The sequence below is a fragment of the Anopheles moucheti genome, chromosome 3, assembly GCF_943734755.1.
Source record: "Anopheles moucheti chromosome 3, idAnoMoucSN_F20_07, whole genome shotgun sequence".
NCBI lineage: Eukaryota > Metazoa > Arthropoda > Insecta > Diptera > Culicidae > Anopheles > Anopheles moucheti.
The window spans coordinates 54103936-54116533 of NC_069141.1; the positions used below are offsets into that span (position 1 = coordinate 54103936).

Sequence of the window (12598 nt, forward strand, 5' to 3'; positions counted from 1 at the left end):
GCAAATCACATTTCCTATCGCACTGTTCTCCTTGCATTAAATGGAAGATTCTGTAATCTTGTAAGACTTAGATCACATTTCACTGTAAGCGTTTAAATCTGTTCAATATGCCGTGCGTCATGACCATTTGTATTCAGCTTAGCTTAGCCAATGTATTCTGATTGCTCATGCACGTTTATTTCATGAATCAGCAGGTTCGTTTGAAGCGATTTGAATGGTGAAAGTGCTTCGATCAACTTCAATTACCTTCACTCATCCTGATCTCATTATCTCACCACCACCACCAGAAGAATGGGCGTGGAATGGGTTTTTACGTTTCGTCTTCGAATGATACAACGGTACAATTGATATTTACACCTACTTCAGCAATTTCAGCACTACCCCCCTGCAATTGGTTCGGTCTTTTCACGAGTCGATGAAAAGCATCCGTCAGACGTTTAATCTTACACGTGAAAGGTGGCACGACTGGAGAATGTCTGCCCGTGGGCCGGTGGCTTCCAGTGGGAACAGTGTGCCATTTAACCATATGACAATCCGAAGTGAAAGAACCATTGAAGGTAATGATGGCAATCGGTATCAGCAGTACATTCATTTTGGGATACTTTCAATCGTTAAAGTTAACAATCCCGAACGGTTCGGGAGGAGACCTCGCATGAATGGGAATCGCACGCACGCAATCGTATGTGTGATGGGGGCTGTATAAGTCAGATTCGGTACGTTGTTAGGAATTCCGTTGAAATGTACTATAACTCAGAATGGTTTCATAGTTTTTTTTATCGCTCCTACTACGTGGAATGTTTTAAAGCGCAGCATGCTACAGTTAAAGGTGAACTGGTGAATAGGGTGACTACCAGCTTTAACTACCGTAATGACTCACCATTAACTATCTACCAGGAATCGGAGCATCAGAACAATCCAACCCCCCCTATTGTAAGCAGTTTAATCACAGGCCCACGGAACGCATTGATTGTTGGTCACTTCTGAGAAATGTTGTTGTCGGTAGAAAATGCTCTCAAGTGTCGAGATCTCCCTGGGCAGCAATCACGCATCACGTGGGGTATGTAGTAGTACAAGTCGCACACACTCGTCCAGTTCAAACAAAACATCATTATCCTTAACACAATTCGCACCACCGTCAAGAGGAGGATCTATTCTTGCTCATCTCAGCTTAGTGTGCCGCCACCCAGGAGGCAATTCAAAACGCTGGAAGCATTCAAACACCTCCAAGCTGCTGCTTTTTTTCCCCTTCTTTGGGTGCGTGCTATTGGGTTGCTCCTATTCCATCATACAGCTCACAGCTATGCTTGTTGTGGATGATGGCGCGGACGACAGCTAATGGTCCCATGCGAATGGTGTTCTAACCGTTCTCGAGTGTGTGAACGTGAACTGATAGTGAACGATTTTTTGATGCTCCTGGGAAACTTTCACTTTGAAGAGGGTTGGGAAAACGATGGACGATGGAAACGAGGAGGACGAGGAGGGTTTAGGTATACATATCTATTTTTTTTTTATTTCCATTTTTCTTCTCGGACTCGGAATGACTTTTACACCCAACTGGACTGGGATGAAGCTTGCCCGTCCCCAGCCAGAGCAATGATTACGACGTTTATCATCAAAGGCATAACAATAAAATCGTACAAAATGATCGCCTTCTTACTCCATTTCCTTCAACGGACTGTCCCTCTCTCGCGGTCCACTTCCTGCTGGTGCTGGAAGGCGAGGGCCATCATTCAGCAGCGCACGTTCGAGGCTGGCAATAGGGTGATAGAAATTATGAGAAAACGTAGGATAGAAACTGAAAGCCATGCTCAAGAACTGGCCCCTCGGTTTTTACACGTTTCGACGAAGAGTACTTATGTCCTTTTGCCTTTAAGAACTGCCGGTCGGAGGAGAAAAAAAAATGGGAACGAACGAACGGCTATCAGTGGCCACTGGAGGACACCGATGGGGGATACGCAACGATTACCGAGCGACGAATGACCACTTCTGCTGACGTAGATCGGAAAAAGTAATCTCACTGGTTGAAGAGATTCCCCTCACTGACGGGTTCCCTCGTCCCCTATATATATATCCCCGGTGCTTCGAAGCTGTGGTTAGAATTCCAACCGACGCACAGATGCTGCACAGACGGGACAGATGGAAACGATTCCTAACGAGGCCCATCTCGATAAGAATCCGAGAGTGATTTATCTCCGAAGACAATGGGAGACAAACTGGTTCCTTTTTGGTCACTGTTGGACGGTATGGTGAGGGGGGGGGGACTTCATCACCCAATCTCCCCCCCCCTCCCTCTGCCACACAAACACACACATGCATCCCACGTGTGTGTGTGTGTGTGTGTGTATGTTCAACTTCAACTGGTTTAACAATAAAGCAATGTATAAGGCGGTAGGAGGTTACTCTTATTAAAACTTCTAGCCGCATCAAGCTGTGGAAAGGACCTTGAAGGACAGTTCTGTGGTTTTTTTTCTCATCACTCTGGAACGCTGAGTTGCTGTATGTATCGGTAGACTAAAGCTTTGGGAGTTGAGGAGTTGGGGTGTAAAGTAAACTGGCTCCACTTTTGTGGAGTCTCATAACGTCCAATTATGATGCTAAACTTCTCAAGTATATTATTTCATATCTGTCACTTAAATATGTGGTACCTCGGGCGACAGTCCAGCTTTAAGGGTAGGATGGCCGAACGCCATCCACATTTATGCGTGTCAAAGAGCATCCTGTGACGTGCCGTTCACCCAACCAAACACACGGTACGTGGCGCCTCGCCGAACCTGCTAGTGGACACCAGCTGTTACAGCCAGGTCCAGGATTATGGGTTTGGCCGTATTGTCGTTTAAGCAATGTTTAACTTCCTGTCCGTGCCGTATGAAAATGGGGTGTATGAAATATGAGCTCGAGCTTGTCCGTTGATATAGTGGTACAGGCGCATACCGCTCCTCGGCGTACGACATTCAAACCGGGCCGATGCATGCTATTAGCAAAATGGGAAAAGCTATCGACTAATTGCACCCAAACGATTTGTGGGAAATCTGGTGACAAAAAATCATAGATTACACCTTAAAAAGTTCGAAATTGTTTCAGAAGGGTGCTAACTTAATTTAGACTGCTTTTCTTCGCTGCCAATAAAGAAGCATCACGGATGGGACTGGCTGTGGATGAGCCCCATAATCATGACACGAGTGAACGAGTTTTCACTAATAGAAAATGAGTTCTTTTGTGTCGGATCTGTAATGTGGTACACACAATAGTAACAAAAAAAATGAGTATGAGTTTTCCCCCGTTTGCGAGAAAGCGGAAAATGAGCGGAGACAGAAAAAAAGTCTCACAACCTCAACCTGCCACAACCTGCCCTTCAAAGGATTAATACCACCTTACAAAGTATTACCGCACAAACAAAAAACCCCCATCCCCATCAGCGCCTGGAAGTATGCTCATTGCCATTTCCCAACACAATGGGCCTATTGTTGTTACTATGGCCTTTTGCATTCGGTGCTTTTCGTTGATAATTTTGTGTGTGCTTTTTTCCGTTTTCTTTTTCGGGTGCCCTCTGGTAGCTTGTTCTTATGTGTTTTGGGGCACACACACACACACATATTTGCCGCTTTACGCCCGTTTTATGATACCGTTTCCAGTGTGTGCCCATACAGTGGGAGATAGAGAATTGAGCTCTCAGACTCGCCTCGCCTCGGTAATTGGCCGGCACTCCTTCATTGACCCCCCCTCAGGCTTCGACAAAGAATTCTGGGATTAGCAATCTGGCCTCTGTTGTCCGATGGTGTGATGATGATGATGATGATGGGGTCGATGATCATGCTTACCAACCTGAGATAGGAAAACTTTAATGAAACACAGTGAAAGTACCTATTTTTGGTTTTAAAACAATTTCGATGTTTCTACCGATCCCCAGTAGAAGAATTTGATAAAAACCATTCGACCCGCACAAAAACAAAAAAACGCTACTAGCACCACCCTCTTTTGCCACCCTTTTACGAACGAGGTCCACCACCGGGAGTGGAGCCTGTGTGTGTGGCCCGTGAGTGTAAGTTTAGTGGAACATCATTCCCTCCCACCCGGGTTGGGATTGTTCGGGTTTCGGGTCATCTTGGGCCAGCTCTTGGGCTTGTGATGATGAGACCTTTTAGAAGAGCCGTTTTTCTAGTTTCAACGCTACAAAGGGATTTGGCCATTGGCCACATCGAGCTAATGCTCAAACCGCAGACAACGCACTCACATACGAACCGCAGCATTTCAGCCTACAGAACCGAGATTGCTAGCAACGTTGGTAGCGATGGGACTGGGAGCGTGTGTCGAAGGGTAAAATATTTTACATAGCGGGAGGGAGTAGCTGTGTGCAGATTAAAAGACTTTTCTCTACCAGAGATTGTGCGTTGTTGATAGAGTTTTTATTTAAATGCTGCCAACACTTCGGCAACTTTGCTGTCCATTTTTAATCGACATTAGTAAAGCTGGTTGTAAGTGACAATCTATAGAGCGGCATGCAGTTTTAAGGCAGTGTGTCCTTTTGTGTGTTGATCAAAGATAAAAGAAATGGAAAATATAACACTAGGAAATTAAAAAAATGTGAAAACGATATAAAGCCCATTCATGCTGATGAAAGTTGGGAGATTATTTTTAAATGATTCAAGATGTTAATGCGTAGTTTATCGATAGTGCATTGGAATTACTGTCAATGTATTCTTTATTTAATGTTAACATACTGTTCTATCAAAGTACTTTTTATGTTCTAATGGGGTTTTAGTTGCTTAAACATTCACTTTAATGGATGTTTTGTTGAACTTTTGAGTTCAAATGTGGAATTCTACTATTTTATTTTTTACATTGATATTTTGTTATTGTACTTCAAATATTTTTTTTCAAATGTATGTTAATGTGTACATGTTGCAGTGCGTAACATGTAAATGTTTTAGGAAAGTATGCGCTATTTAAAAATTAGTAGTAACATTCAATAAGAATGTTTTTTAACTTAAGGAAGATGTTTCAATTTATACGTTACGATTAGGAAAGATTTCAAGAATTTATGTGTTGTGTTTGTTACACTTTGACAACACTACGAGCTAGCAGTATAAACGGACGCATCATGACAGATTAGGAACACTATAGAAATGAAACGAATGAACTGCATGTAAGATGAATTGAATGAACGTTAGAATAAACAGTTGAAATTTGTAAGCCCGCAAGAAAGAACATACACACCACGGATAATTCACATTATTGGCTACGCCACATCTTAGCACCCTACCAGTGGAAATTTCTTACAGAAGATAGTAATGAAATTTAAAAAAATAAAGAAGAAGAAGAAGAACTGTATAACTATGAAATTAAATAACAAAATATTAAAATTAAGAGGCTGTAGCTAAGCTGCCCAAAGAAATTATATGCTTCAACATAATTTGTTAATATAAACATTTTGAAATGATTTTTTGTTTCATTTTCGAAAGAGTGTTGAAACATATTTGAATAAGTGTATAATATCAGATTAGTGTTAGCAGTAATATTTAAATTAATTATTACAAAAATGATCAAATATTTGTTGCTAACTATACAAGAATAATTATAACTATATAATAATACTAAACCCTGATACCCGATTGGCTCAATGTCGCTCGATATCACATCGTTCAGGAAAGGCATGAAACTTTCTAAACTATTCCGAAAGAGATTACCATTCATTCGGTTAAAAAAGAACGTAGCAGCATCTTCGTAAAACTAGCAGCATGTGCTTGCAACAAAACCTACGTACGAAGAAAATGCAATCCTCGTCCGTACAACGTACCCTCCGTTCAAGGAGATTCTCGACCCCGATCACCCCTCCCCGATTTGGGAAGGCAAGAGCAAGTCTGCTTTTTAATTGTCGCCCAGTCCCTGTTGTCCTGTCCCTTCCGACACTTTCCCACTTTCCCTGCCTGCACCGAGAAACCTCACTTGCGTAAACGCTGTGGTCACTTGTGAAAGCTTTGTGTTGTTCTAATCTTCATTGCTAAATTTAACACCACCACCGGCTTCGGGTGGTTCCCCTTTTGCCGTGTGTGGCCTCATCACACGAATGTGTTGCAATTTTCTTCACCCATAATAAACGCACTTTTGCAAAGTATTCTAATTTTAATAAATCTGCTCTCCATGTGCAAAAGAGCCTCCTTGCGTATGGAAGGTGGGTGGGGTGGGGTGTTTTTTCCGGTCGGCCGTAGAGTAGTAAGTGCTACCCGGTGGATGCGGTGTTTCGGATGACCCGTGCCTTTACCCGGCATGGTGTTAGCAACACCACAAACGAACCCCCGGCTAGAGGTAGTAAAGTTTTACCCCTTTTTGCGTCTTAAGTGCACGCAAACCCCCCCCCCCCCCCCTCGCCCCCTCCTCCCCCCGCACGGCGGCACACACACACCGGGGTATATCGGTCTCGGTGGGCCTTTCGTTCCGTTTGAAGTTGGGAAAATATTCAAATTAATATCTTTACCATAACCGTACGCCCCCCTGTAGCTCGGCGTAGTGTTGCCACTTCCGAGTACGTTGCGTTTCGGAAATGTACACACACACACACACATATTACAGGGGTGAGAAGGCATGGCGGAGTTTTGTGGCGTGCGATGGCTGAAGAGCGGGATGGTACAAGTTCGGCTATGTATCTTACAAAACCCCCGGCACACAGTATGCACGTGAAAGTGGAGAATAATTTCATTTACCCAACAAGCGTTCATCGAGCTTTCGAACGAAAGGAGGGGTACCCTTACTGGTACTGAGCACAAACTTTACCGCAATTACCTCCTTTTGGCCGCATACGCATACCTTCTTGCCTGGCTGCCACCACCACAACCTCACCAGAAGAAGATGCCTCACACACAAGCTTAAGGCGTGCTTAAGACAGTGGAACCCACTGGCTTTGCCTGCCCGGGGGAAGCTGGGGAGGGCTGGGGATAGAATTACTGGAGGTGGTAATTTAATTCCTATAAAAGTAAGTGTTAAATGTTTCGAAAAGATTAATCTAGCAAAGTTTAAATGAATTAAGTAAATTTATTTCTAATTTGAATCACGAGCCCTTTCGAACGGGAACTGTCCTCTATCCCGATGCCCGGGGTTTCGGGAGATCACGGTTTGCTTAATATCTCTCAATAAGTCAACCCGCTTCTCCGGGCGTTACCGCCCCGAGACTTGCAAATGAAATAAAGGCCAATCGTGAAACAAAAACAAACCACCTCCGTATATCCGACCTCAACCCGACTGTCCAGAAAGTGTTGTTAAAATGGCTTTCTTTTCGTGTGTTTTATGTTGGACATCCCTCCCGGAGCTGGGAAAGTTTTTTGGGAAAATTCGCACGATTTGCCCATTTCCGGTTGCATCCGCCAGTTACATTGGCTTACATTGTCACGTTTTTTCACCCGATGGCCTGGCCTCCTGGCCCTTCGAAGAAGGAAATAAATAAGAAAACGAAACGCCGTAACGGGGGGCAGATTACCATTGTCAACCGACGTGGACCGACCGACAGTCGGATGGAAAGCGGGATAAAAGCAAGTGGATTATGGCCGCTGCATATTTTCGAGTGCCAATGGGAAAGGTGTTAGAATTCATAAATGTCAGGCCATTAAAAAAGTTTTATCTTTTCACGCGCCTATATACCACTCGTCCGAGTGCCCACCCATCCTTAAGCAGCCCACCACCCACCCGGTTTTTGAGCGAGGGCGTTATTGCGTCGTTTTGTCTAACCTTTTGTCCGCGATTTCACCTCCACCAACGGGAATGGTGCCTTTTCGTGACGATGTTATGTTTTGTGAGGTGTTTTTTGTGTGTTGTTGTTGTTTGGTTTCGCTCTGTCTGTCACTCCTTCACCTTAATTGAGCAACGGAAGGATGAGTAGGAAGGCGAAATATTTATGCTAACGAGAACATTTCAATCCATTCACGCATACCTTCGTTTGCGAAATGTGGAATGGCGGTGTCACACGTGTGGCACACACACACCCCACAACACGCCACCCGGACAGTATGTTAACAAGATAAAAAGCGGATGGAATAGGTGGTTTATTAGGGGGTATTAAAGAGGGAGAACGGGGATGGAAACCCGTTCGTAGATAAATGTCTTTTCATTGTGTGAAACATAAATGGCTTTTTGTGCAAGTTTTTGTTTTATTAGCGTTACCGGTACCGGCATCATATTAACACTTTTCCCTTTCTCCTTTTTTTCCTCACTTACAGAAAGTTTGAGAGACTACTTTAGCAAATTTGGAGAAATCACAGAAGTTATGGTTATGAAAGATCCCACCACGAGACGATCGAGGTAAGTTCCGCGCTGAGGCGTTTGTTAAAATTTGTATTGTTTTCTTTGTTTTGGTTTGTTTGTAGAAAAAGCTTGTCAGTTTTGGTTTTTTTCTTGCTTAATTTAAGATTTAAGCCAACTTTTATATAACATTGTATACCCTGCTGGGATTTATTGATTTCTTTTATAATCGTGAGTGTTGCTTGTTGCGTCAAGCAATTTCCACGCTCGAGATTTAAATGTCTTCGCCGTTTTTGCGGTTGGCAGTATTCTTACGAACCGACGAAGAATAGTTCCAAACCACAGCCTAAAGATGCACCACCAACGGCGATACGGCAGGTGAAATAATTAGAAAATAAAGAACTTTCACCGTGGTCATAAATTTCTGCCCACTAATCACACTGTCCCCTCCACTTGTCCTTCTTGCCCGCTCCGCGCTACATCCGCGAAAGGGAAAAGATTTGGAAAATTTCTTTCATTATCCCCCGTTTTTTTCTCTCTCAGGGGGTTTACCGTTTCCGTTTATATAAGTCTTCTGTGCCCTAATGGGGTTCGGTTCGAATGCTGTCCTTCCCTTCGCTGCTCGCACTCGCAGTCGAAATTGAGAAGCTACCACCGTTGTGATACCGAGCTCCGCGGCACTGCAATGTGTTCGGGAAAATCTCTGCTAGTAATTAACTGGTTCTCGATACCTTTGCCCCGCTAATGGGTTAGCTCCCCCCCCCGGGGGTGGTGAGCGTGAATTATGTTTCGTGTGTAAAAATTGGAACGGAACGCGTGCTCACACACGCCATTGCTGCGCCCACACGGACGACGGCATGGACGAGAGTTGTGGTCAAGCGCATGCACAAATGGCCGGATGCTTTCATCCGGCTTAGCACCCGTCCACTATCAGCGGGCTCATATTTTATGACATGTGCGAAAGGGAGTGCGGTTTATGCGACTCCGAGGAACCATTTCCGGTGACATTGGTGTGCGATTTGGTGGTGGTGCGGTTTGTCTAAAAGTCATTTGAAGTTGTTAAAGTGAACCTATTTGTACGGGGTGAGGGGTGGGTTATATCACCTGTAAGCACACAAAGCTCATATGTTTTCATTTGTTTATGCTCTTGCGTGTTGGTATATACTTTTTCTTTGTTCACTATTCCCAATACACCTACAAAGCGAGCCTACATGCTATGCAGAACCTTATTAAAATGAAGCGTTCTGCTTCAGAACAAAACGAAAAAAAAACCCAGCAAATACACACTAGGAAACAAATCTTTTTCGTCGATGTAAGCTTTAAAAAAACAAACGGCAAACAAATACGGTAAGAAAACATTACCGAACCTGAACCGGAATGGTGGTAGTCATGCGGCTCACGTCTGAACACGATGCAACTGCTTCGAAAAACAATAACAATTTGTCTTTCGATAATGATGATCTATTGTAAATGGGTTCCCTGTTTGAAGGATTTTCTCACCAGGCCCAATTTGATTATACCGTGTGCCTGGAAGAGTTGTGCTCCGCAGGCAGTTAATTTATCGACTTGAAAATGAAAAAAAAAACGATGCTGGAGGCTTTGTGCTTTCGTGGGGCAAGCAAACAAATTCTTTTTCGTTTTGCTTTTGCTCAGTGGCAAGCACTGGAGAGACACAACGCGTTGGGAACTCCTTTGTCTTAAACATAAACTTCCTGGTTCCTGGATGCTTGAGAACTACTTCAGGAGTTTGCCATTAATGATGGGGCAATCTAACTGATGCACTTTATGAAAGACAAACATCTACCAAGAAAAACGAACCCTTTAGCCCCCCAACCACTTGCATGTGAACGAGAAGTTTAGAATTTATCACTCTTAATTTTGCGCAAAACTCTGTACCCGGTACATTTTTCTTATCAGTTTGACCGCAAGGCCAAAACGAACTCTTTCATTCCATTCGGTAGCTACCCGGTTTCATTGCAGTCGCCCTGCAGCCGGTTCAATTTCCTACTTAGCGATCGTTCGGTTCATTTTTTATGTCACTCGGCTAAGCTAAAACCATTCTCTCCCAACGCTGGAAGGCGATCCGCGACCAGGGCGACTTCCTGCTAACGTCCACCCTGTCACGTAGCGGCCACAAAACGGAAATGGGAATTGAAGTTTAGCGCCCGAAAGGGGGTTGATCCGGTACCACGCGGAATGCACTCGCAACTTCGATATCCCCGATGGCCATCATGATTTCCGGCTACGGTGCCAAAGTGTGAGTAATAAGGAATTGCACCCGTTCAGGAGGCAGGAGGACACGTTATGCGGGGCTTCGATTGCAAGAAGAAGAAGAAAAAAAGGGTGAACGGTAATCTCAATTGGTTCATTACTTATCGCTTGGTTCAGGTTCATTCCAATAGCCAGACAACGGAAGTGGGAAAGTACCCACGATGGTCAATATCATGCGGAGTTGGTGCGGATGGTTGGCACAGGAAGGGAATGCCGCAAAGAATAGGGAGGAACTCTTGTGCCGGCAGATATATGAAGCGGAGCAGTTGGGAACTTAATTCCTAACAATTTATCGATGGTCGGCCTTTAATCAGAAGTTGGGCAATAAGTTTTGAGCTGATTTAGAAGGGAAAAAACTCACTTTGTTTTAGTTCAATAATAGCGAACTGTATGAATTAACGTGAGTAATAGAAGAAAAGGTTTATTAATTTAATTTGTTCAAGAATTTTTGGGTTTTTCGATGTTGTTTCTTGAAGCTTAACGATCTTCAATTTTTTATCCATGTTTATCCATATTTATTAATAATGCGAATCAGCGTTGTAATATTGTACATACAGTGAATGCTGTATAAATAAGTGATGCGATTTTTTCTCCCTGATAACTATTTGTTTATTTCCTCTCACCAAACCACCGGTCAACATTTTAACGCATCGCATATGAACGATGATGTTATCTGGAAAAATATCGCTGTTGCGGCCCTTCCTGGCTGCTTCGATTGACAAACCCAGACCGTTGCTAAGGTGAGTGAGTTGAAAGCTTTATCGCTTCGTAGCAATGAACAGGATACGAAAAAAAGGTACGCGACAGGAAATTGAAAAGCAAGCGTCCCCTGTCTCACCATTACATACTTTCTGGTGTGCTGTCCGTTCGATAAGGGAAAGCAAAGAAATCACCGCAAGAATGCGCGATTTGACCAGCCAGAAACGATTCATCTAAGTTGTGGCAGAAGAAGCAACAAAAAAAAGCTGAATAGTCGTGGCATGCTACGCTGAAGAAATTCCCGAACGGAAGTCAAAAGTGTACGCGAATAAAACCACCTCGGCCCCGGGTGGTACCGGACACGGGTACCACAACTCGTCCTCCTCGGTCGTCTGATCCCAACAGCCAGTGGACATTGAAACACAATCAAAATGTATCGCCCACAGTGGACGGTGGAAAGTTTGCAGGATGCTGACGCCGGCAAAGATGTGACACGCTGGATGCCGAGCAGCACCGAAAAGCTCAACGCTGCCGGTGCATGCAGCGCGTAAGAAGCAAGCGAGATGGAGAAAGTTAGTAAGCCAATTGAGCAGAATTAATTGAGTGTTGGTAATGCGATAAAATTTAACGAGTTTATAGCAAGGCTAAAATATATTGAAGTGCGGGGACACGCTGGGCTGACGCTGTGGTACACGGGGATGGGACTGTACGCTGGTGGGTGTTTGATCGGATCGTTGCTCGTTGCAGTGTTAGTTTTTCATCAGCCTAACAAAACTGGTGGGAATAGTTCTTTTTTTCGTTGTTGCGAAATAATTTCAATCCTTTGGAGCCAAACTTTAAACATTTAGTTTTTATAATAGAAAATTTTGGTGTTTAAGGATTTCAATGTTTTGAAAAATATTTGGCAATACAATTCTTATGCAATATCGAATGTAATTTGAATGTTTTAAATGGTAATTTATTTCAATATTAAACAATGTTCTCATTAAATTAATTGAACGTCCTGAAACTATTAGCAAATTTTATGATTATTAAGTTTTTTTTCTTATTTACATATATTCAAGTTCTTAGTACACATATATTTTGTGTGCTAATCATATAATTATTTTTAAACTTAACGTGAAATTTTGTAAAATACACACGTTTCTATGATTCGGAGGTGGAAACTGGTCGGAGGTGGTTTCCCTGAACTGAGTTTTGAATAAAATGCATTACTTTTTACATTTTTGTTTCAGAAAAAAAACAAATATTTATTGTTGACTTTTAGATTATTATTTTGTTATTCTACTTTCTTAAAATACGTAAATTTGGTCTTCTCGAACAGGATATGTATCCGTATGTGTCGCATTGTATTGTAATTCATTTTAAAATACACAATACAATATAGTTCATTCATCAATTT

General features: G+C 43.1%; 1 protein-coding gene across 6 annotated transcripts in view; it reads left to right on the forward strand.

Annotated features, from left to right (window-relative positions):
- The window catches only part of LOC128302606 (RNA-binding protein Musashi homolog Rbp6), a 684518-nt gene that overhangs the window by 268636 nt on the left and 403284 nt on the right, over positions 1-12598 (forward strand). For all 6 annotated transcript variants that reach the window (XM_053039462.1, XM_053039466.1, XM_053039463.1 and 3 more), the window contains one exon: positions 8205-8286. In XM_053039462.1, coding sequence (XP_052895422.1) covers positions 8205-8286 — 82 coding nt within the window. The remainder of the gene's footprint in view (positions 1-8204; positions 8287-12598) is intronic.